The following is a 26,233-nucleotide window of genomic DNA, read 5'->3' as shown; positions in this document are numbered from 1 at the left end:
TTTATCTCGACGAGATTGTTTTATTTTTTCCGTGACTAGGCACTGAAACTGAGCGAGGGCACATTGAAGGCATCGAACTATTTGGGTGACGGGACTAGGTAAAGCACCGCAATTGGTAAAAAAGCCGACGTTTTTCAATTAAACCATCAATCGGTCTGCCCTCAGTGATTATGCTGCCATTCGCTAAACCGAGTGCCTCCATAAAAACTCGCTGGTCAAATGGATTGTTTTGCCTTGACCACTACTTCGGGTACTCGCCCAGCCAACAATTTGCTAGATGAAAGTGGGGGAAGACTACACATTTTAGACACTTCCAGTGTGCCAAACCGGTTTGAATTTTTTTTAGTGTTTCCAAGCCTTTTCCATCGAGCCCGTATCACCGACTATTGCTTGGGGAAACTTGGAATTTCCATCAGCCTTCCCAACCGTCAGATTTGGGATTTGTTTATGGGAATCATTTTTCAGTGCGAAATCTCCTTACGCAGGATCGGGACCGTTCCTTACACCCCGCTTGTGGAAATATTGGAATCCGGTTGGGGCAGGTTGAAAATCCCAACAACAGCTGATACTTTCGGAGATTACGTGAGGCATTTCCCGGAAACCGGAAAGTTGGGGAACAGTTTGAAATTCTGGAAGTCCCGGTTGGAATCGTACCGAAATTACTGGCTGAGGTAGCACGAGAAACCCAATGTCATGCCAATCAGTTCATTTAGCACCCAATACCACACCTTTAGATCATTTTCATCCATTCCGAAGGGTTTCATCAACGCATTTATAAGGTGAAGAACCTTTTCCTTATCCAACTCACATCTAACGTAAGTATTCTTCCATGCATCATGTCACCCTATTTCACATAATAAAGACGATGAAAAACTATTCTGCGCCATTGTCGGCCGTTCAGGTGGTGACAATGCCATTTCCACAATGGCAACGCCAGACCGCAGTGTGGCCTGACACCAGAATCAAAAGACTGCGTCAGAGTGAAATGGCACTTCAAAGAAACACAGACAAGTCACTCTTGAGATGGCCACGGGACAGCCTCTGCCCGGGCCGCTGCCGGTGGCCACGCACGTGACCGGACCAGCCGGCCGCCGACCTCCGCGGCCGTCCTTCATCGCCAGGCGCGGCGTGGCAGGCGCGCACTCAGCGTCTTTAAGTAGGGTGGCAGTGGGCAGTGTTAGCGCGGTAACCGAAGAACAGTGACTTCTTGGCGTCCATCCTAGCATTCAAAGTTTCAAGCCGAAGATCCTCGGGCTCTCCACCGAACTCGGAACATTCCCGCACTAGCGAATTTTCATCGGACTTTTCCTTACATCTGAGTGTTGTCTCCAGTGCCTTTTCCTCCGCCTCTTTAATTGACATGTCTGCTGTCGGTGTTTCTGGTCTATTAACCCGTTGTGGCAGCCGGTCTGGCAATTTTAATCCCCACACGTTTTTACGCGCTTCTATATCTGCACCTGAAATGCGTCCCCCGCCCGCCATTGTCCGCTTTCTTGCTTTGCGTCGCATTGACTCGGCCTCTTTTCACTCCGACCTTCTGAGTGCTAACTGATCCAAGGTTTCCTCGTCTGCAACAGTGCCTGAGAAGTGGCAGTACTTTGCACACACTTCACCCAAGTTGTCGACGCGCATGCGCCGTTTTGCCGGACTCTTATCCGCAACCCTGCTACCTCTGTGGCGACGGACACTGCTCGTGACCTGATGCAGCGCCGCCGCCAAGCTCTGCCGCAGCGTGATAACCGCTCTGACACCTACAGGGAGCTCAATCTCGCTGGGCGGTCGGCGCTACGCCGCGACAAGCGTGACTGCATACAGCGTTGAATAGCATGTGGTGGTGCATCCTCGGTTTGGCAATCCATCCGCACCATTTTTGGTGGCCGCAGGTCGGGTCGCGTGACCCCGGACGCTACTTCCGATGTTCTGAATGCCTGCTTTGTTAGTGTGGGTCCTTGTGTGGCTGGAGGTGATCAGTCCGGGAGCACCTTGCGACCTTCCGTGTCGCCTGCCTGGTGTCGGTGCCCGCACTCTGACCTTGTCGCCCCTCTCACTGTCCGAGTTGCGAGCCATGGCTACTGACATGAACAGCTCCTCTGCCAGCGGCGAGGATGACATCTGTCTGCGGGTTGTTCGCCTCCCTTGACGTCATCGGTTACGACATTTCTCCACCTAGTCAACTCTGGCATTTTCTCTCTCCGAAATCCCCATATCCTGGAAACATTCTTCGGGCCCTCTCCATCCCGAAATCTGGCGATCACACCCAAATTTCTAATTACTTCCCCATTCCCCTTTATTTCTGTGATCGCTAAAATCATAGAGCGCGCCGTCCATCAGCAGCTTTATCATTATATCTTCCGCAACCACCTTCTCTCCTCTTACCACCACGGTTTCCGCCTCCCCCCTCGCCACTCCATGAAAACCGTTTTGACCACCAGTTCCGACCACGTCCTTTCCACAAATGACCGGGGTGAAATATCATCGTTCTGCCTCCTATATTTCAGCGAGTGCTTCGATGCAATGACCACCCAAAACTTCTCTACAAACTGCATGTCTGCGGTATCGATACATCCTGGTGTTCAGCCTACCTTCGTAATCACACCCAAAACGTTGGTCTCACTAACCGCTCGGGCACCTCGAAAGTCTCCTCTAAACTTCCAAACAGTATCATGGCACTCCACGGGCCCGCACTGGGCCCTTCCTGTTCAGCGTATTCATGAACGATCTGAGTCTTTTCGCGGAGGACGCTGTGGTGGTCCAGGACGCGGATGATGTTCAGCTTTTGGAACGTAGTCCCAAATCTCAGTTAATTAACGCTATCGCTCGTTTGGAGCATGTTTTGGCCTCACTTGATTGGTTCAGATTCAACGGCCTTACGATCAATGCCGATAAAGCGCAGGTGATGCCGCTTAGAAGCCAACAAAATCTCCGCATCGTTCTCTTGTTCACTGTCAAATTCCGCGATCACTTTTTGTGATCTCCTGTTGGAAGCCAACAATATTTGGCTCGTCCTCGTACACAATCTCCGTTGAAATTTACACGTTTCGCACGTCCGTAAGCCCTGTTACGGCATCTCAGCTGGTCCATCACATCTGAGGCTCAGCCTGCCCGCCAGTGTCCTGATCATCCTGGTGAACGCCTTGGCTCTGTCACAGGCTCGTTATTACATGTCAGTATACGGCAGCGGCTCACAGCTCAATGTGGCCAGGATTCAGCACGTGCTAGGCTTTGCTGTCAACCTCGTTTCCTGCTACAAAATATCGGCCATGTGTCGGACCTACATCAAAGGCTCGGCTGGCTCCCCGATGCAGATCTGGGCAGGTATAACACCACATCACTCAACCACAAGATCCTCCATTCGGGCGAGCATGACTCACTTGCTCGTTTGCCCCGCACTGTGTGTTAAGTGCACGGTCGACCTCACGGGACAGAACAGGGGTCTGTTTTTTATTTCGTTCGCATACTCAGACAGGAAAACAAACGTTTTACTATCCGCGCATCCAAGATGAATAACGAACTCCAGGACTATCTTCGACTTCTGCAGATTGTCACTTTCTCAAAGCCTTTGAAGAGGCATTTCGTGAGACATCGCAGGTTGTCATGGCCGGTTTGTGCGACGGAGTCGTTGCTGGTGTGCATTTGCATGTGTTTTAGTGCGTTGGTTTGGGGGTGATTATCCTTGTCCTCGTGGCCTGTTAGCCGTCCATTTCTGCTGGCGATGGGTTGCAATAGTCCGGAGTTGATTCTGGATTGTCCAAATAAACGTCAATCAATCAATCAAATGGATGCGTGATTTGGTACCGGCTATACCATCTTACGCCAAAGCGAAACGGCTCTGAAAATGGAGCGTCGCATCTGCACCGCTCAAATGACACCCATTTACAATCCATTAATCGCAGCGGACAAACAGCTTCACTTATTGTACCTAACTCCAACAAAAGTAGTCGCGCTCTTTTTGCAGCATTTTGTCGAACGGAGACAAAAATTGCCAGGACTATTGCCCTCGTCGGGTGTGTTGGAACGTACACAGCGCTTCAGCCCCCTCGGTTAGCTCAGCTGGTAAGTTACCGAACTTGCAACTGGTGACCTGACTCGAACCCCAGCGCTGGCGAGGAGAGAATTCGGGCTGTGACGCATGCATGACTGGGAGACAGACTCATCCAGTCTTCCTCAGGACTGCATAACACGTGGCGTTGGCCTAGGAAGATGACGTAAGCGTCGTGTCCAACTGCGGCAACATTAAAACCCCCTCACGCTCTAGTCGTGTACAACTGCGGCAACATTAAAACCCCCCCACGCTCTAGTCGTGTACAACTGCGGCAACATTAAAACCCCCTCACGCTCTAGTCGTGTACAACTGCGGCAACATTAAAACCCCCTCACGCTCTAGTCGTGTACAACTGCGGCAACATTAAAACCCCCTCACGCTCTAGTCGTGTCCAACTGCGGCAACATTAAAACCCCCTCACGCTCTAGTGCGCTTTTCTTCTCGGAGGTTGCTGTTGCTTGCAGAACTTTAAACTGTAACGCACAATGAAGTTGCTGTTCGCAACATTTCTGATCGGGGATGTCTTCGGCAGCAGACATGTCAGACGGATGGAATGATTAATGGTCGGCCCATTCGTTCGATGGTGCAGTAATGAGGCTTGACGGGCACCGAAGCGAGCTGAGGGGACGAGGCTGTTGAGAAGATCTGAGGCTGACGCTGACGCTGCGGTCGGTTGTGTTTGCGGGTCGGGCGAGTGAATGTTAAGCATCCATCACCATTTATCCCCCCCCCCATTTAGCAAGTCATAAGAAGTAAAACCAAATAATCAGTTCTAGATTTCTTCTATGTATTTCAAGATTTGGTCCTCAGCTTTTGATTCGATAGATTTTTGGGATCAGTGCCCGCGCTAAGTGATGCTAGTGGCATGAGCGACGCCAACACGCGACCGTGCGACGCCGCCATGCGATCGTGGAACTCCGTGTCTACGGTAGAATTTTACCACGAAAGCTTAACGTGCCACAACCTTGCACAGCCTTATTCTGAGGGTAGAACTCTCTGACACCACCTGAACTTTACCGCACTCTTTGTTACGGGGCACAATCCATGCCAACCAGGACCAAGAAATGAGTGTGCAAACCGCCTGGAACCATACTCGCCACCAGCGTGTTATATGGAATGTAAGCGCTCGAACAAACTGAGCTATTGGGACGAAATATAGCATGGAAGGGGATATCAGTAATTTCTGCTGGCAAGCTTATGGGAAAACATTTGCGCTTCTGGTTTGACGAAGTGACATGTTTGGAATTAGGAACGTGACAGCATATCGAAATAAGGTTCATCCATTCTATGTTTAGAACTGTGTTTAACTTCCATCTGGGTGGTTCCAGACCACGGCACCAGGATCCGTAAATGCATAGCTTTTTTGATTTTTCACACTCAGTATCAATGAAATTCTACACTGGCACAGCCAGCCGTGCACTTCAGTTGCCTGGAGACCAATATTCATATACATCTCGCGTCGTACACTTCTGATTACGTTTGTGATGTTTTCTTTGCCTTAAATTTGGCCATGTGGTTCTGACCGAGGCGTCGCTCCTCGCCAAACTCCACCCATTATATCCCAAAATATCAGTGTGGCGATCTTACCGTTCTTCCTGATGGAAGTTATACGCAGCTATCAACATAGAAATTAGTAATATGCTTCGTCGCTATTCATTCTAAATATGTCGCTTTTGTTATTTCTGCGTTGCCAATGTTCTTTTCCCCAAATGCTAAACCTTGTCCGCGAAAAAACAGCTGACATTTCCTTCCCTTCTGTAGTTAGTTCCACTAGTTCAGCCTGTTAGAGCGTCTTCATTCCGATATAGCTACCGTTGGCGATAAGGGTTCGGCTCGCTTTATACGCTCATTGTTTGTCCATGGCTGGTACGGGCTGCGGCTGGTAAAACTTGATCAATTATGAAAAGCAGGCATTCCAATGCGTTTACAAAGCCTGGAGGCACCGGTCACTTAAGTATATTTGACGCTGACACTGAGGGGTCATGCGCATATACGAAAATGGGGATGCGACGTGTAAAGCGGGCCCTCTGACCACCGGCACCCTGCTGCCCGGGGCAGACTGACGTCAGTCGGCTCCGGGGGGGGGGGGGGGGACTGGAGCAGGCCCATTGACTGCCGGCGCCCTGCTGCCCGGGGCAGACTTACGTCTTACGTCCAGGATTACGTCTTACGTCTAGGCTTACGTCTCACGTCTAGGCTTACATCTCACGTCTAGGCTTACGTCTTACGTCTAGGCTTACGTCTTCCGTCTACGCAGTCTTATGTCAGTCGGCTCCGGTGGGGGCTGGAACGAGGAGCTCCGTATTTGAACTGTGGTTGGGATGTGTCTGCGATGCCGCCTGAACAGCCTTAGTGTTCACCTTTATCACCTCAATTTTTTACATTATCCACGTCGTTTGATATTCCGCGCCTCTGTCGTCGTTTGATATTCCACGCCTCTGTCGTCGTTTGATATATCGCATTTGTCATCCCCCGCCACGCAATGTTTCTCGCTAATTTCGGGTGTGATCGATGGGTGTGGTGAACGGCAAACTGACAATATACATATTCCATAAATGCTATTGGCTGAATATAATGCCTGTACTTTTTGGGGTATCCAAGGTGATGGGCGAAACCACCCGAGTTCATGGTTTTCCGCGAAGTTTTTGGCTGAGTGCACCGCTTGGATGAGATGTCATGAACGAGAGAAACGCCACCATTCAAACAACTTTTCTGTTGAACCAAATCATAATTTCACTGGGTAATTGTTTTCTCATTTTTATCCGACTTTTTATCGATGATACCATGAGGGTTCATATTTATGACCGGGAAGTTGATGCTGATGTTAATGTGCTACGTTCTGTTTTGTTGTTTGTGCTGTAGTATCCGTGTTCTTGTCACGTTCAGTTGTCCACTTCATACTCTGGCTGCGGAGCGCTGAATTGTGCAGCCGCGCTGCAGAGAGCTGATGTGATCCAGCTCTCAGTATCTATCTGCTAACTACAAACACCAGCCACAGCACAGTGTGAGAACTATCTCCAACATGAACCCCATGAAATCTGTCAGCAATGTACCGAAGTGGGGAGCCTCCACGAGCTCCGTTTGGTAGACCACATAGACATGCGTTTCAAATGCCTGGGGCCGATGCCATCTTGTGAGGTCTATTTTTCCCTGTTACACTTACAATATCGCCTGTTGGCAACGCGTCTACATAATGCGGTCATTTACAGCCAGAGTATGGACGTAAAACGACACGAAGGCAACCCATGTTTTTCGTCCGTCGGGGTCCTGTTGGCGGCGCGGCAGCTGTCGAGGCCGGTCCGCCCGGGGTGGCCGATGGTGTCTGTTCACCCGGTCCGCCCGGGGTGGCCGATGGTGTCTGTCCACCCGTCCACCCGGGGTGGCCGATGGTGTCTGTCCACCGGTCCGCCCGGGGTGGCCGATGGTGTCTGTTCACCGGTCCGCCTGGGGTGGCCGATGGTGCGTCCACCGGTCCGTCCGGGGTGGCCGATGGTGCCAGTCCACCTTTCCGCCTGGGGTGGCCGATGGTGTCTGTCCACCCTTGCGCCTGGGGTGGCCAATGGTGCCTGTCCACCGATCCGTCTAGCGTGGCCGATGGTGTCTGTCCACCGGTCCGCCCGAGGTGGCCGATGGTGCCTGTCCACCGGTCCGCCTGGGTTGACCGATGGTGCCTCTGCAGCGCTCATTCGGCTCCTCCGCGGCTTCCTCCGCTGACTTCACGCCGGCACAGAAGGCTCGACGCTGCACAACCAAATGGTGGCGAAGACGGCCGTTCGCTGGTCTGCCGGACTGGTGAAAACCATGCACCTTCCACGCGCTGGTCGGTCGGAACGTTTCGACAGGATGGGGTGTAACAGTGTTAAGTGATACCGTCCTTGCATGACGCGAACAAGAGTGAAATTATCTTTTTAGTCATTTCATGCGGTTGCCCATTTTTTAACAGCCGGCTCTCCCTTGAGGTATCGCATGCAAATCCAACTGGTGTGTTCATGGACTGACACTGATAGAAGTCAAACCCCAATAAACGTCATGAGAAAAAAATGATACCCAGTATCATACTTCAACGACTGTTACCTAAATCCCTATGTTCTGGGAATCAAAAGCCACCGCCAATACAAGAGGCACATATTCGATGTAACGTAATCCAACATACAACTGACATTAAAACCTACAACACTGTGAGGATGAATTCATTTGCCAACTGATGAGGCGTAACTACGTTTTCGCGCCACGCAAAGTCAAATGACGCGTCCTCGGAATAACGCCCATTGCAATCAGGCTACACTGAGAACCGGCTTTAAAGGACACAAATTATTCCTGGCGTCCAGTTCCAACAATTGAACGGTTCCCAGTTTGAAAAGGTCAAAATGTCAACGTAGGTCATAAGCCTTCAATGACGTTATAAATGTGTATAATTTGTGAAAGGTCAGAAGAGTGTAGGCATTCCGCTCAGGTTGTCTTGTATGTTTATCGAGGGAGCGTAACCCTACGAAACTCTGGCATACGAACATTTGTCCTAGAATCGTACACCAGGCACACACACATCCCGTCAGGAACAATGTTTATTACGCTAAAAAACGAAAGGCATGCGGGGAAGGCAGCACATGTACCATTACAGGCTGAAGAAACAAGCCGTATCACAGCGTGATTACGACCAGAGATAACTATCTGGCCAGTGAAGGAGGAATGTTTAGAGATCGACAGGTAACGGGGGTGGACAATCATGGGATGTACCAGAGAGAAGGTAGGAGTGGGATGGGATGGGGCGTAACGAGACACGGAGGTGGGAAGGCGAGAAACCAGAGAAACGGTTCGCGGAAGGGTGGACGCGAAACATGAAAATGAATAGGGCTGAGTCTCACCTGTTTTGTCGTCTACTGGTCAGCGGGACGATAAATATGCCTCGAAATAACAGCTTTTTCAACTCGCTGAGCCACGAAGAAACACAATATTGATGATGTTGAGGTTTGTCCTCTGCCACAAAGCTATCAACTAAAAAACCGCTGTAGTGAAAGAGCCTCTACCACGTGCTCGCCTCCCTTTAAGGTCAGGCTAAGGGCGATATTTTACAGAATTATCACAGCATTAATACTAGACTTTGACAACGAGGAAGACACCAAAATGAACCGGGGAAACACTCTATAATTCCCATGCGTTTAGCTCCGGATCATTTTCCGCACGTCCAATCCCTTTAAGACAGCGAGAGGAAGATGACAGACAACGCGGGAAGAAATGGGGAGATTGAAAGGAGTTGCACATAAAGGGGGAGACGGAGGCACAGCATCGACCCTTTCCAGAGTCAGACAAGGCTCCGCTGCCCCCTGCTTTGACCATTTGGCAGCACGAGGACAGCAGGTCGTGTTTGAACACGGGTGGTGCGACGCGCGACAGGGCCCGCCGGAGCGGGCCGGCAGCCGCCCAGCTGCGCCTCCCAGAACATCGGCACGCGGCTCACGACTCGGTGGGTGGGGCAGCGCGCGACAGGGCCCGCCGGAGCGGGCCGGCAGCCGCCCAGCTGCGCCTCCCAGAACATCGGCGCGCGGCTCAGGACTCGGTGGGTGGGGCAGCGCGCGACGGGGCCCGCCGGAGCGAGCCGGCAGCCGCCCAGCTGCGCCTCCCAGAACATCGGCACGCGGCGCAGGACTCGGTGGGTGGGGCAGCGCGTGACGTCTCGCAGCCTGGCGCCCTCTACGCCCTGAGGTCGGGCCGCACGAGGGCAACGACTCTGCGGATTTTGCCCCTGCTTCCGCTGCGTCTGCCGGGAGCCGCCGCTGGAGCCGCATCAGCGGGACGACCTGGCCGCGCCGCCATCAGGCGTCGCCTCGGTGCCGGGCTGACGCGACTGATGCCGCGCGCCAGGCACGGGCCGGTGGCTCACGCGTCGCCGAACAAGTCGGCCAGCGATACGACGTCGGGCTGGGGCAGCCGTGGTGGCCGCGTCTCTCGACCCATCGGCACCAGGTCACGGATCGAGGCCTTCTTCTGGAACAGCTGGCTCATGCTGCGACTGACCAGCTGACGGACAGAGGCAGCGGAGAGCAGCCGGTCATGTCCCGCCACAGCTGGCACGGCGCACGAGGCGGCACCGTCAACAGCGACACAAGCAAGGCAGCGTGACGCCGAACGCCGTGGCACCACGCATTGGGGAGGGGGAGGGAAGACAAGGTGCGTCGATCACAACGGTCATTTCGTGACACCACCACTAAGAATTACACGCGAAACAGTTCGCCCCCGCAGCATGAACGCAACAACAAACAGACGCTTTAGAACAGCAGCTCATGACTACCACAGCGCCGTTGTAAAAATAAGCCGGGCGCCAAAATCGTCCCCAAAAGTCGCTACAAAAATTGCTCAACTTGTCGACAGTCTTACCCGTACATCCGCCCATACTTACCGGCTTGATTAGCCTCCTGATCTCTTCTTTCTTGAGTTTATCACTTTTTGAGATCTTCGGGATATTGAAAACCTTTTCTTGTAGCTTTTCAACCATTTCGGCGTTCACCTCTGGTATTTGACTAATCACCTGAAAACACGATACGCCGTTCACCGTCAAGCATCCACCCATCCGTCGTGGAGCGCGACACTAGCAGAAGGCCACCATCTAACCCACAACAAACAGTGCCACATCGTAACGCCTCCTTCGCTAGCAGTGGGCTCCAAACAAGAGCGGTCGCCGCTGCAGGCGTCCCGCCGGCGCACCAGAGCCGGGCGAGGCAGAGCCGCCGCTCCCATGCGAGAGTGGCCGCCGTGGACCGCCGTCGCCGGGCCGAGAGACACCGCTGGCGAGCAATCCATCCCGCTTCCATCTGGCCGCCCGGGAAAGGCAGAGGCCCGATTTGGCTACTCGGGCAACCTCCAAGCCGACGATTGCGGAGGCGGGGCCACATGGTTTGGGCCGCCGCACTTGTGGTATTGCTTGTATATTATGAAAATGTAGTATCGCGACATACACCGTTATGCATGCGTGTATGTATGTATGTATGTATGCGTGTATGAATGAATGAATGAATGAATGTATGTATGTATGTATGTATGTGTGTATGTATGTGTGTATATATGCATTATGTATGTATATATGTATGTACGTGTGTATGTATGTATCATGTATGTATGTACGCATGTATGCATTATGTATGTATGGATGGATGGATGGATGGATGGATGGATAAAGGTACGCATGCGTTTATGTATGTACGTATGTATGTATATATGTATGCATGTATGCATTATGTATGTATGTATGGACGGATGGATGGATGGATAAATGTACGCATGCTTTATGTACGCATGTATGGTACGCTTCTGGTCGTGAGAAGACGCTGATTACCCACATTATTCGGACCGTGTCGTTGATCTCCGACACGCCTAGCACTAGTCATCACGGATCGCTTCCATTGCCTTCCATCCGCATGATCTCGGTACCGTTATGCTTTGATATAGATACTCTTCATCAACACAAATGTTTGCTTCTTTTTTTTGCTTACGAGTCCCATAATGGTACGTACTTCATAAGAACTCTTCTAATGTTCAGGAACGCGTCGTCGCGTGCGTTTGGACGACCGTGCGGCGGGTTGCTCGGCATCAACTGCATGCGCTGTCACAAGGAGACAGGCTCCTCTTGCCCAGCCCGGCTGCACTTGGAGAAGCGGAGAGGTACGGCTCGGTGCCGCGCGGCAAACCGGTCCGGTATGAGGTGGGCTCATAAGGAGGTGTGTAACGGGGCCTGGGACGCTCGCGCCGGGGACACAACAGTGACCCCGCACGACGTGGCCATGTCCGACGAGCCTGACCTGCAGCCTCCGGCGCCGTGAGAGGGCCGGCCCCGCGGGTCCAATTCCTGTTCCCCCGAGGACCTCCCCCACCACTAGTCAAGCCATCCGATCCTCCTCGCATCCTCGCTGCATGTCTCATCGAGATGAGCGTGTCCCCGTGTGTCCGAATGTCTCCATAGTCCAGACGTCAAGTTGGCTACTTGGTTGCACACTTCTCCCAGACCCTGCTAAAATCATGACTGAAATGCGTATGGAAAACCCGTCTATGGAGAGGGGGATAAGACGTCAATAAGGCACGACACTTGGTCTCCAAGATCGGCGGACGGCGCCAGCGATGCGGTGTGCCCCGCACCCCGCCACCGTCTCGGCGTACCTGGTCCACGGCGGAGGCGTGGCCCGGCCGCAGGCACACGTAGGCGGCCGTGATGGCCGACACCAGGCTGGTGAGGTTGGCCTGGTGGTGTCCCTGCACCTCCAGACCGTGCAGCAGCCAGTACAGCAGCTGGCTGAAACCCACACCCGCGGCGTCGTCAGCACGGCTCCCTGACGGTGCGCAGAATGGTCGGCCGGCTGAGACCGCGGAGCGGCGGGTCTGGCACGTGACGCCGTGACGCCTCCACGATCGGCGTCGGCTGACAAGATCCGCACGAGTGCACCTCACAGCCGATCCGGGCTAGACAAGCCGCCGTCGGTCACACACCTCCCGCCGACTCAATGGGGCTTAGCAGCACAGGTTGGTGGCTACCACCCAGCACCGCCCGTGCCGCCCGTAGACACTGGGCCGCACCACCTCCGCCGCCTGCAGGCGCCGCCGGGCTCCACCTGCACGGTCTAAGCCAATGACTAACCTGGCGGCGCCATCGTCCACCAGCTGGGCCTCCACCAGAGCGCGCACCACCAGCGGCGACAGCTCCGTGGCCTTCAGCGCGGCCACCGAGTCGCCCCAGCCGATCGCCCTGGTCGACAGACCAGCCAGTCTGGTCAGACACCACCGAGCGGCCCGGCGCAGCGCCGCAGGAACGGGCCGGCGCCGGGTACCGGCTCAGTCTAACGCTACGGCATTTGGGTCCTGTGATTTACACCTGTTATGACATTCAGATAGCTCGTCACGGCGAAAAGTGCACGGCATGACTGGCAAAATATGAATGCCCAGTCCGTTAGTAATATTGTATGGAAGGTAAAGTAGGTAATGATACATAAATATGAGCCTGTCAGGAGCGGCACGAAGCCCTCATTCCACTGGCTTTGTTCTCATGAAGCGCCAAAAATCAGCCAAATAGCAAAATAAACGCTTACTCAACTCCACATGATCATGATGACATATTGTGAATACAACACTGGACACAAACACGGAAGACCAAGGTTCCTAATGTCAGCTGCAGAACGCTCGACTCAAACCACGACGATGACGCGGGCAGCTGTTCATCCTTTTCGCTCCGTGTTCGCGACAGCCGGGCCGGGGCTCACCTGAAGACGATGGTGAGCAGCGGCCGGGCCAGACTGGGGTTGCGCAGTGCCGCCAGACCCTGCGCCGTCACAGCCGTCTTGGTTGGCTGCTGCACCGCCGGCAGCACGCCCTCCTCCATGGCGTCGTCTTCGACGGCCGACGCGACGCCGGCGGCCGAGGTCAGCAGGACGGCAGCCAGCTGCACCGTCTCCCGAGTCAGCTGGCGCAGCAGCTGCTCAGCCACCACCGCCTGACGGGACAGACATCACACAGGGTCAGCTGGCGCAGCAGCTGCTCAGCCACCACCGCCTGACGGGGCAGACATCACACAGGGTCAGCTGGCGCAGCAGCTGCTCAGCCGCCACCGCCTGACGGGGCAGACATCACACGGGGTCAGCTGGCGCAGCAGCTGCTCAGCCGCCACTGCCTGACGGGGCAGACATTATACGTAGTCAGCTGACGGGACAGCTGCTCAGCCACCACCGCCTGACGGGGCAGACATCACACGGGGTCAGCTGACGGGCTAGCCCTCTTCTTCGCCTCATGTATCAGTTTCCAGGATTTCGTCTGACATTTCGATACGACCACACGCTTTAGTAGTGTACACCAGATGTGTCATGATGTTTTAGCCAGATACGAGCGTCTGTATCATAATCAAGAGTGATGGGGGTTCACATCCATTGCCACTGTTGTCAATGGATTGCGCATGCGTGTTGCCGCAGTTGTGCACCAAGGCTATCGTAGACGCATGCTGTTATCGATCCGTTTGTCACCTGCGGTTCACCGTGTCATGACATATTTCAAACACACATCGACTGGGGCACTCGGTAACCTGTAAGGCCAATGCGCACACACGTTGTCCCTCAGAGCTTTTCATTTGTAATATCGTATCACAACTGTATTCGACAAGTATGATGCGCGGCCGGTGGCAGCGGCCGCAGTGAAAGTCAGGTGGCGTCAGAGGACAGGATGGATCGTGCCGAGCATTGCAGCACGTGAAACTTTCGCCGCCAACTATACCCCTAACCCGGAATTTGACAATCGGATGATAAGAGCAGGGCTCACGCATGTACTTCTTAGCGTGAGCTTTGATCCCAGAAATCCTTTTATTCAAAAAGCTCTGGACTAAAGCTTTGAGAAGTCCCAAGCGGCCAATTGGCGACATCTAGCGGGTGGCCACACACCTGTATCACTGCCAGCGGCTGACGTGGCGCGCCGCTCACCTCTGTGTCTTCGTCGTCGTTCCACTCGCTGTCCGCCTACGTGGTACGCCACTCACCTCTGTGTCCTCGTCGCCGTCCCGTTCGCTGTCCATCTGCGTGGTACGCCACTCACATCTGTGTCCTCGTCGCCGTCCCGTTCGCTGTCCATCTGCGTGGTGCGCCGCTCACCTCTGTGTCCTCGTCGCCGTCCCGTTCGCTGTACGCCTGCGCGGTACGCCACTGACCTCTGTGTCTTCGTCGTCGTCCCGCTCACTCTCCGTCTGCGCGTCAAGCTCGAGCCGCTGCAGCTGTGTCCAGCGCACGTCCAGCCGCTCTGCCAGGTGGGTCATCAGCGAGGCCAGCAGCGGGTGCAGCAGCGGGCCGTGCAGCTCCGCCGGACACCGGCCGATCAGGGTCCGCCAGAGGCCGCGCAGCTGCCAGAACAGGGGCGCAGGGTCAGCAGGGGACACCGGCCGATCAGGGGCATTCAAAGGTCGCGCAGCTGCCTGAACAGGGGCGCAAGGTCAGCAGGGGACACCGCCGGATCAGGGACAGTCAAAGGCCGTGCGGCCGCCCGGACAGGGGCGCAGGGCCAGCAGGGAACACCACCGGATCAGGGTCCGCCAGAGGTCGCACAGCTGCCCGAGCAGGGGGGGGGGGGGGGGGGGGGGCATGATCGGTAGGGAACACCGCTGGATCACGAGCGGCCAAAGATGGGAGATCTACCGGGTAGCAAGGAAGGGTCAGCAGCGATGAGGGACAAGATCATGCTTGAAAACCAGGTACAAAGCAAAAGCCCTATCTAAATAAGATCGACAGCCCCGAACACGATGCATGGTATAGTTGGATTGGAATGGCAACTCTGAAACACATCTTCTAAACTGAGGTTCAACAAAAACACAGCGCACTAACCATCAGCATAGCTCAATAAACCCATGTGCTCATCACCGAGATGAAAACCTGCATTCGCATAGAGATATTGCAGGCATCTACAGCCCAAAAACACATATTGGTCAGGTTCAGGCTTCTCCCAAAGACACGCACGAATAGAAGCTTGTTAACTTTTCTGCATCATCGCGTGCCATGCACATCGAAAGCAGTTCTTGTAGGTTCCGCTTTCTCGTTTAGAAAAAGTGATGTAGCTAGGTGGTTTGGGATTAAATGTTAATGTTCGGACCCGTTTGAAGGGAATGCCCCACCTTTGGGGCATACTTCCAAAACATATTCTACTAAAACCTCGGGACTATTCGCGTCTAATGATAGCACTGGGTGGTGCTACTACGGCACGGTAACACAACATAGGGCTATCAATGTTAATCATTTTCTAGTCCAAGTTACGCTAACAACGCTTTGTAACAGAACTGCACTTCTTCCCTGCAGTCACCGGCCACAGTTGTCATGACAAACACCGTGGCACCTCTACTGGTGCAAATAAACGAACGTTTGTGACTGGCCTAGCGGGCGGCATGGGCCTGTCACCGAGAAGCGTATTGGTTGAAGTGTGAAGCAGTGCGTCACCATGTACCACGTGATACTCCCGTTCCCTAGGCCAAACGCGTTTCGAAAAGAGTCGCCTTGTTTAAAAACCACAGGACAGAAATCAAAGCCATCGTACAAGGTTTCGTTGAAAGCGAGGGATAATAGCGTCTAGTTCGTTTTGTTTTGTTTTGTTTTCCTGTTTTTTTTTGGGGGGGGGGGGGTTAAACAGAGTGCTTCAAGCTTTTGCAGCATTTATCACGCAAACATTTTGACAAATTACTGGTTGCAGAGGGTACCTGTGACAGCCTGCAAAACAGCAACCCGGAAGAGGCCTACCATTTTTACACTAACAATAAAACGTCCCATTAGCGTAAAACACGTAACAAAAAATCCTAAGAGTAAATATCTTTGAAACACTACTCATGGCTCTTAGTGGACTCAACCGAACAACCGATCTTACGCTGCAAGCATCACATCTCTGCCTGCTGGCCCAGCCCATTAACGACGCTCCTGCCCGTCACATCAACCTGTCTAACCCTTCCCATCCCCGGTCCTAGTGGCAAACTGGTCGACGCGGTCGCCGGCTCTCACCTGCACGCGCGTCCGATGGTCGGAGAGGTATTCAAGACTGTGCAGCACGCTGCCCGTGATAAAGTCGCCGGCTCTCACCTACACGCGCATCCGATGGTCGGAGAGGTGTTCAAGACTGTGCAGCACGCTGCCCGTGATAAAGTCGCCGGCTCTCACCTGCACGCGCATCCGATGGTCGGAGAGGTGTTCACGGTTGTGCAGCACACTGCCCGTGATAAAGTCGCCGGCTCTTACCTGCACGCGCATCCGATGGTTGGAAAGGTGTTCGAGGTTGTGCAGCACGCTGCCCGTGATAAAGTCGCCGGCTCTCACCTGCACGCGCATCCGATGGTCGGAGAGGTGTTCAAGGTTGTGCAGCACACTGCCCGTGATAAAGTCGCCGGCTCTTACCCTGCACGCGCATCCGATGGTCGGAAAGGTGTTCGAGGTTGTGCAGCACGCTGCCCGTGATAAAGTCGCCGAGCCGTGGCAACGTGAACAGCTGGTGGCCGAGCGCCGTGCACGCGTTCACCAGCAGCGTGTGTGCCATCTCGTACAGGTGGCTGATGAAGCCCTGCATGCGCTCAAGCGGCGGCCGGCGTCCGTCGCTGGCGTCCGCCGTCCGCTCGGATGACGCCGACAGCAGCGCCAGCCGCCGCGCCGCCGACAGCTCCAGCGCCGCCGCCAGCACCGGGTGCAGGCGCGCGCGCAGCTCGGGCGCGTCCAGCGCCGCCAGCGAGCGCAGCAGCTGGAAGACGAGCGGCAGCTGCGGGCAGCACGTGCGGCGCGCACGGGCTTGCGCGGCGCGCCCGACGCCGGGTCCAGGAAGCCGCCGTCGCGCAGCCGGTCGGGGTCGTCGGGCAGCCGGCAGCGCAGCAGCAGACCGCTCAGCAGGTTGACCAGCAGCGTCAGCTGGGAGCGCGTGCGGTGCCGCTCGGCGTCGGCGGCCGTCTCGGCGACCGGCGGCGACGGCGGCGGCGGCGCGTCCAGTCCCACCGCCGACATCAGGGCGCCCGGGCTCCGACACAGAGCCGACAGCTGCTTCCACGTATCCAGGTGCGGCGCCAGCAGCCGGCCCACCAGCTCCTGCTGCTGGTGGTAGTCACCGAGCCGGGCGTGTACCAACACCAGCAGCTCGGCCAGCGTGACGCCTTCCTGCGCACCCAGACGACCCGGCTCGGCCAGCAGCGCCTGCACACGAGCCACCAGCGCCGGCCACTGGGCGGCCAGCGCCGCCGGCTGCCGCGTAGCCAGCGACAGGAGCGCGTTGCAGCCGTGCCGGCGCAGCTCGCGCGAGGCGGCGTCGGCCTGCTGCGGCGCCGGCGGCTCGAACGTCACCGCCTCGAACAGGCGCTCCAGCAGCGGCGCGGTCAGCTGCGGCCGGCGCGGCAGCAGCACGGACAGCGTCGAGAGCAGCGAGACGAGCAGCGACAGCACCTCCGGGTCGGCGGTGCGCCGCTGCAGGCAGACGACGAACAGCGCCGCCGCACGCTCCGTCTGCTCGGGTAACAACGCGGCGCGCGGCGCCACTTGCTCCGTCAGGTAGACGGCCGTCTCCCAGTCGCGCAGCGGCGCCGACTGTCGGTCCAGTCGGCCGCCGGCGTCCGTCGGCAGCGGCGCCGCCACCAGCGCCGTCACCGCCTCTGCCAGCTGCTGGAACGTCTGGTCCGGTGCGGCGGCGGCCAGCGCGCGCAGCGCCTCGGTCAGCTCGGGTCGCGCGCGGCCGGCCGACGCCGCCTCGTCGTCGGCGCCCAGCTCGAGCTGGCGCCAGGCGTCGGCGGCCGGGTCAACCGGTCGACGCGCGCGCCGCTGCAGGCACTGGAACAGCGCCGGTGCTGCAGCCAACAGCGGCGCCGACCGGCCGGCCTGCGCGTGACGCAGCAGCTGCGTCCAGGCGGGCAGCAGCAGGTCGGCCACGGCCCAGCTGGGGTGCCGGCTGAGCCGCAGCAGCAGCTGCAGGAAGGCGGCCAGCCCGTCCGGCTCGCCGGCCGTCAGCTCAGGCCGACCCCAGCAGTAGGTCAGCTGCGACACGGCGCCCGCCAGTGCCTGGGCCAGCAGGCGCAGCGTGGCCAGCAGGGCGTCAGACGGCGGCTGGTCGCAGCACCAGGCCACCTGCTCGTCCAGCAGGGCCACCACGCTGGGCCGGAACACAACCAGCAGCGGCTCGCGGTCCTCGGCCCGACCGTGCCGGCTGAACAGCTGGAACGGGCGCGGGCGGCGCGTCAGAGCAGGCCACGCGGGCCGACCGCGCGGCGCGGCAGCGGCGCACTGTGGACGAGCTAAATATCGGCAGCGAGGACCTAAATATCGAGGAGCTAAATACCGCCCCGCTCACTTGCACGCACCTGCTAGGGTGTACACATGTCTTTTGGGCGAAGTATAACATTTGTTCGAAGAGCAGATATGTAATCAACGCACACCCACCAGGAATGGTACCAAAATAATTAAAATCGCCAGACGTATACCAAATACTAACGGCATACACACAACAAAAACCAACCCGAACACACTTTCTCATTACAATCGCCACCCCTGAGGGCGCATCAGCAGTCCGGGCCACTCCTGCAGCGCTGAGACCGCCGAAGGGTGACCACCCTCCAGTGTTGACGTCCCCTCTTCCCTGCCAGGGTCCACACCAAAGATGAGCTGGCGTTGGGCGCCAGCTCGACCCTCCACATCCACAGACAATGGACACTCACCACAGTCAGGCACTCGGCAGCCGTCTGCTGCAGGCGGGGCCGGCGCAGCAGCGGCAGCAGCAGCAGCAGCAGCGCGTCGCCCATCACGTGCTGCACGGCCGCCCACTCCAGGTAGCAGGCGAGCGTGGCGAGGCAGACCTGGGCCAGCGCCTCGTCCCCGCCGTCGGGTGCGGCCGCGCACGAGGTCAGCGTGCCCGTCAGCAGGCCGAACACGGCGTCCATGCTGGCCACCAGGCCGCGGTAGATGTCGCGCCGCCGCGTCGGCGCCTCCAGCGTCTGCGGCGGGCCGCAGCGGGGCGGTCATGCGTTGCCTGGCGGGAGCACGGCTCTGACATCTCGGGAGATAGCCTGCTTGTCGCCTCCACGACCGACCCGATCGCTGGACGGCTGGGGTCTGCCGAGACACGGCCCAACAAGTCGGCGTGGTCACACGAGCGCCACGTGCCAGGCCCCGCCTCCTCACGAGCTGGACAGACGGTCCGAGCACGCCCGCGCCGTCGCCGCCGGTCGGCCGGTGTGCCACCTCACCTGGAACGTGGCCACGTCCTCGGCCAGGCGCAGGAAGACGCGCAGCACGAGCTCGGTGTGGAGCGGGCCGCGCGCCGCCAGCCGGCTCATGTCCGGCACAAACTCGGCGTACTGCTGCGGCCACTCGCGCTTCACCATCTCCACCAGCGGCCGGCAGAGGGCGTCGCGCATGTGGGCCGGCGCCGCGGCCGTCACAGACGTCATCAGCTGCAGGCAGTAGTCCTGCCGATGGAGCCGGCACGTCAGCCGACAGCAGGATCCCACAGACGCCGGCGAACGCCACGCTGGTGTGAATGACGTCACTGCGATGCAGAGCACGGGCGGACTAGTGCCGTAAACACCTGGCCACCCTGTTTGGTGGGAGGCGAGCGAGTTCAGAACGGGCTTTAACGCGAGGATGTAGGATATCAGAACTTATAGAAGCGCGCCCGTGTGCCCATTAGTGCCCAACAAAAGCACCTCATGACACCGTCGGTGACTGGCCAGGTTCGCCCACTGTGAGCGTTAACCACGCATACAGGCTCACTAACTTATCGTTTAAAAGTTTCAGTAGTATTTATCCGGAAAGTCGGCAACTTAAAGTGAGTTATCTTTCCTGCTAAACATCTGGTACTTGTATACCATGTGTGACTGCACTTCTTTTTAATACGCATGCCTCTTAAAAACAAATTCCATCGCATGAATTGCCTGTTCAGGGGCCGTGGGAATCACAATTACCGCTAGATGTAGATTCTGACATTAAAATCGACCCCGGCACCAAACAGCACGGCCATAATTATGGGAAAGCTATCGCCCGTCTGTTGCCCGCATCATACTGAACAGTGCAGTGTGCCACGCAGTCAGGACCCGCCAAACACGTCAGTGTTTCCCCTCGCGGCCGTGAATGTCACCGCCTTAGCTGGGATTGGGTGTCAATCGAACGCACGCGGTCATGCGTCTCGAGTCTGGTGCGTGCACCGAAGTTGCGTCTGAACGAGTTGGCTGGACGTCTGCCGCCTGTTGCAAGATGCACGATATGATCTATAAGCATCATCTTTCAACGACCTACGTTAGGCACCCGCCTGATCTTACGCTACGTTTTGAAATCTTAAGCCAGCACGCATGGCCGGGTTATGAAAAACCACGGTCCCCCGATACCAAACCTTATCTTTAAAAAAAACCTGAGATGAGCATCTGGCCCTGGGTCATCCTCGAGCCTTGCTCCAAAGTTACCTTCCTGCCTTACACCTTCGCCTTCCTGGCCTTACTGTAAATATGCGAACACATAAAGAACGTAACCGTCCACGCCAGCCGTGCCAATTCAGTTATGTTGTCAAGTTGTAAGCGTAGTTGTTCATCTGACTCGAGGATGGCCCAGTGCCGAAAGCTTTTCTGTGCTATTTTAGACAACCTTTCGCATCTTGATGCCGTTATTCACATAGATAAGACAGTAGTAATAGCCTCACACCTCGAAGAAAAACCAGGAGAATGGAGATATACATGGGTTGATATCTCGGCAACATGCCTTCATCGAAGCAATAGCAGAAATGAATCAAGATAAATGATGGGTTTCGAAATAGCACTATGTTACTTAAGCCAGCAAAAAACAATGCATGGTTTCCAGATTGCGTCCGAGGTCCAATCAGACCCGACTGGCTCATAGGTCTTTGTGTGCGGTTGGGGGCCTCACGACGCACTCAGCTGCTGAGGCCATATGGCGTCGCCTGCCTGTCACCCTGGCGGGAAGAGCGGGCAACGCGGGTAATCGAATCCCGTACCTCTGGTTTCACAGACGCGCAATGGTCAATGCAGACGCGTTACACACCTCATCATTGGCAATCCAATAGGTCAATCCATATGCAATAGTTTACTCACCTTGAGAAATACTTTGTCCTGAACAGGAAGTTCATTCCAGTGGAAAGTTATAGTGGTTTCCAGGAGCTGCAGCCCCATATACCGCACAAGATCGGGTCTCTCCGAGGCGGACAGATACACGCCGCACTGTAGCGCCAATGGCGACTCCTTTAGGCGCTCGCATAACTCGTAGATCCGCTGTCTCTCGGCAGGTGGCAGTGTTGGCGACATCAGGGCTTGCATGGCTGCGGCAGCCTCCAAAGAGGCAGCCTCAACCTCGGGCGAGAAATTCATCTGAAACCAACCACAAATTAATCAGCTAAGGATACCATACATTATTCCTGCTTCACCATGGCTGAAATGCTGCCTTCAAATATTCAGAAAACCAAAAGCTGGCCTCTAAATTTTGCTGCTCAGCATATTCATGACTGAGCAAACATAGTGTTGGTTTTGTTGTTAGAGCATGAGACAGTAGACCCTTATCATGAGTTTTATGTGTATCTGGGGCAGTATTTTGCTCTTTGTGCTCTGCGGACTATGACCAGCAGCCCTAGGCAGAGAATAAGAAAAAAGAGAAGGGGCAAGGCACAAGGGCATGCCAGTCAGGGGCTGGTCTTCACTCTTGCTAGCTTTACCAGTGCCACCATCCTATGCAATGCACTATGGGGCGGGCCATAACACTCATTCCACACAAGATGTGCTACAGTGAAAACAGAAGAAACAGTGCCATAGCCCTCATAGGTGGTCAAAAAACTGCTTTGTTCTCCTTTAGCTTAACACAGTTATCCATGTGTGTGTGTGGAGCAAAGCTCATACAAGTCAAAACATACCAGCTTGTTTCTTAAATGTGACATGTTATTTCAGGGCATTCAGTGACCTCCAATGACATTGAACTTAGATGATCGTGTACATATGGCCTTCACGCAATGAGATGTCAGTACGAGGAGGCATGGAATGTCACCATATGGGGGGAGCCCCTTTGGAAGGAGCACAAACATTAACTTGGGCGGCTTCAAGGGCATTACCTCTCTCACAATGGCACTGAGAGCCAAGCTTTCTGGCTTTCTGGCTTTCTACCATTCCCTCTCATGTCTTACGCATTTTTTTCCCAACATGAACATGTCCTTAACACACTCCATACAAGTTGGAGTAGTAGGGTTACAAGAATGTTATTCTCCTTTTCCGAATAAAACACAAATAATGTTATGGTGATGTCTTGTAGAGCATTCATAACCAACACCAAGTAAGAAAAATAATCCTGGAAATAAGCCATGCTACTGAACCATTTGAAAGTGATAATCCTATACATAAAAACAGCAATTAGTTTTAATACTGATGCTGCATGACTTATGCCACAATTATTATTATGGTAAAATGTCACAATTAATCTTATCAGATGCCGCCAGATGGCATCTGAAATTTCCAGGTTTTTTGATGTTCTGAACATTCAGGCACTTGAATCTCCAGCCTGAAAACTCAGTCAAGACTGATTTCATGAAATATGACAAGAGAATTAATCAGCAAGAAATTATGAAATATGAAACATGCCCAAAATATGCCAACAACTTCTCAGATTCCGAATACTTTCTGCTCACAGCTGGGTTCAAGGCCAATCTGCAAAAACAACTTGACCTGCTGTGCTGGATGCCTAAGTGACAGTGGTGTGCTGAACCTCTCACTTCCGTGCACCGGTGGCCAGGCTCAGTTGCGCCAAATTTTCACTGTTTCTAACAGACATATTATCATCTTTTATATAATTTTCACACTGATATCTTATAGATATCATCATATCTAGATATCATCAATATCTAGCAAACATGAAGTTCTCCATTTGTCCCAACTATGGTAGGGTAAGCAGCATAGATGATGGGAATTATGCAAATCTGAACACTTTCATACAGTCACGACAAATTCTATTGTTCCAGAGCCACTCCACATTGCAGGGTGTGAGCCCATGACCACTCTGACCACAATGATTAATGATCAGATATAATGATTATATCAACTCCAAGCAATTACTTAATATTTTGTTTTGTTGCAAGCGCGATTTCAGACACCGCCGCAACGTACGGAAGCTTTGTGCCAAATTGTCTGATGATACAAATGTTGTTGTGTTTAGTGTTCAACGTGCAGCAGTAGGTCAAACAGTAGCACATTTCAAACGCATTAATCAGTGACACCCCTCACCACTGCCCACCCTCGACGGGTCGCCGGTCACTCTCAACACGATGCTGCCATCGCCTCCGAAACGGCTAGTGGTGGTGAGCGCTGGATTTGAGCTTCGCAGTCCAGAAATGTGTTTCCAATTAGCGCTACCAAATTACTTATCCATCTAACCTTACCCTATCGTGATAGGAAATTTAGCAAGCGCTCAGGAGGGGGTCAATTTGACCCCAAGGAGGTTTCTCTGGAATGGTTTGCGAACGACGGGGCGTGGCCACGCCAAATGTTGCATAGCTGTAAACGATTGAATAGCAGACCGTTTGGTGACCTGCATCAGGCCACAATCAGGTTTTGCATTCAGCGAAGTGAATTTCTAGGGAATCGTCCAACCTGATGCAACAACGGAGCGTTGGACGGGGCGATATATCTTTGAGATGCTTTTTTAAGCAGCACAACAATCGATGACCAAATTTCATTGACCTAGGGTCAGGTATAAAGGTCAGACCAAGGTCAACATCCGCCTGTTTTGTTGCTCTATGGCTTGCTGTAACGAGCAGTTTCTGGCGCTTATTTCGAATTCATTAATACATGGAACAGCTTTATACATCTTCCATGGACTTCTTTAAGGTCATAATAGGTCACTGACCTGAAATGACCCAGATCGACGTTATGCTCTAGAAAAATACTGCTTGGTGTAATGTTTGTCGTTTATTCAAATGCAAATTCAGAGAACCTTCGAATCGTCACTGTGTCCTTCAAAAGGTCAAATAAGGTAACTGTCATTACCTTTTCTTTAGAACAGGTGTCTAGGTTATGGGTGCACTTTGGACGCCAGTCTGGAGCTTGACCTTGTTTGACCTTATTTGGCTCGAAGGTCATGGACTAGTAACCTTAATCTTATACACAGGTGAGTTTAACTACAGGCCAAAATACCCTGCAAATATTGCGTCTCTAGCTCTCTTTGTTCCTGAGATCTAAGGGTGGGCCAAACTGAACCCCACCCGAGCAAAGGGCATCCAATCGGCCACCCGGGCGCATGTTAAAACGCTTATTGGCCTTTCGATGCCGGTCTCTTCATCGGTTCAAGTGACCGGACAGTCCAAAATAAGGGATGTGATCGGTGCATGCGTCAAACATGATGTCAACCTAGTGTGGATCGAGGCAAAGTTTAAGCTGTTAACAGTGATGGTTTCCATAGTTCATTTGCTTTCAAATGATGTGTATTGTGTTGCTTTGGTCAGATCTAAGCAGACACTGCATAGATAACAACCATTTTTTAGTCCAGCTTACGAAATTATTTCGGAAATTCTGAGACTTCCACCTCGTGAACCATGTGAACCAGGAACCAAAAAATCGCTTTGTAATTATTTGTGATATAGATGAGTGGGTTTCCAAATGTTCGTCGACGCTGGAGGGGTCATGACGTTTTTAATAAGGCCTTTTCTAGTTTTAACATTTTTGTTCACAAAAGAATGTACAGCACTTGCATAAATGATCATATAAGGCTTCTTCGTAACTCAGAATAGTGGCGTGCTACCGAGGTCAATAGTGAGGTCTTGGAATGGGCCTGTAGGTATCTTTGGTGCTTATGACATGCAACACAATCGCTACGGATGTCATATAAAGTTCGTCGCTCAAGAAATACGGTGGAGATATTTCAAAGTGTGTGGGAGATCGAAGTGTGTATCGGTCAGTGACTTGATCTTAGGTACCATTCAAGGGTGAAACTTTATGCCTAGTCAATGTGGGTGTCCTTTTGAAGGCGCATCTAAGAAGAAAAAATTGAGTGCATGATAAAGCAGGCCAACAACAACTGATGAAGAAGAGATGCAAAAACCGCCTTCGGTATCATAGCACTGGGGTCAGTAATATATCTGGCGCCGGAAAGGGCTAATACCGGCTTCACACTTGCATGTGATTAGGATACAGATGCACCGGGACCCGGGCGAGAAATTACTCGTTCCGCAGTCAGCCGGGTCAGTTGCCGGGAATGTATATTGCTGAAAACGTATCTATCTCTACTTTGAAAGGCAGAAAACGCGTCGGCAGCCAGATCTGTGCAGAAAGTGGACGAGTAAGCCATGCTGGTCGCCGTAGTGGTGCTGGCTGGCAGTGGTGCTAGCTGGTAGTGGTGCTGTTTGTTTGCATTACCAGAAGCGAAAGCTCAAGCACTTGCAATTAGCGGCTCCGCTCGTACTAACTGGGGACGAAAAGTGTTTGCGATATGAAAAGACGGGGCTGCATGACGCAAGCCTGCAGGGGTTCACTCTGAGGTGCAAATGAGCGAGCGAAAGCTGCATTAGCTGGACAGTGTTAAAGCTGAAGTTGCTCTCAGGTAGACGAGTTCGTGTTCTCGCTCATTGACGTGATAGCACAGCTGACGCGTCATCATATTGTGGGGGGGGGGGGGGGTGTGGCTCCCTTTTCGGATGGGGGAGCACGGGCTTCAGTCCCCCAGCTTGAACTCCAGCGCCAGCCCCCCCCCCCCTCCGTTTTTG

At 54.2% G+C, this 26,233-nt stretch overlaps 1 protein-coding gene across 1 annotated transcript; it reads right to left on the bottom strand.

Moving 5' to 3' along the window:
- Positions 1-9,471: 9,471 nt before the first annotated feature.
- Positions 9,472-23,833, bottom strand: LOC119108197 (exportin-5). Its single transcript, XM_037231773.1, has 14 exons — positions 23,760-23,833; positions 21,594-21,866; positions 19,740-19,961; positions 19,212-19,487; positions 18,625-18,711; positions 17,911-17,970; positions 17,639-17,703; positions 16,690-16,894; positions 14,709-14,897; positions 13,282-13,511; positions 12,663-12,770; positions 12,188-12,320; positions 10,437-10,565; positions 9,472-10,057 (listed from the first exon to the last, which is right to left on the bottom strand). The coding sequence occupies exons 2-14, from the start codon at positions 21,864-21,866 to the stop codon at positions 9,917-9,919; spliced, it is 2,118 nt and encodes a 705-aa protein (XP_037087668.1). The 5' UTR covers positions 23,760-23,833; the 3' UTR covers positions 9,472-9,916.
- Positions 23,834-26,233: the final 2,400 nt, after the last annotated feature.

Source organism: Pollicipes pollicipes, unplaced genomic scaffold, assembly GCF_011947565.3.
Source record: "Pollicipes pollicipes isolate AB1234 unplaced genomic scaffold, Ppol_2.1 Scaffold_6686;HRSCAF=7923_pilon_pilon_pilon, whole genome shotgun sequence".
Taxonomy (NCBI): Eukaryota; Metazoa; Arthropoda; class Thecostraca; order Pollicipedomorpha; family Pollicipedidae; genus Pollicipes; species Pollicipes pollicipes.
The sequence above is the reverse complement of the archived record's forward strand: the minus strand, read 5'-3'. Positions and strand labels throughout refer to the sequence as shown.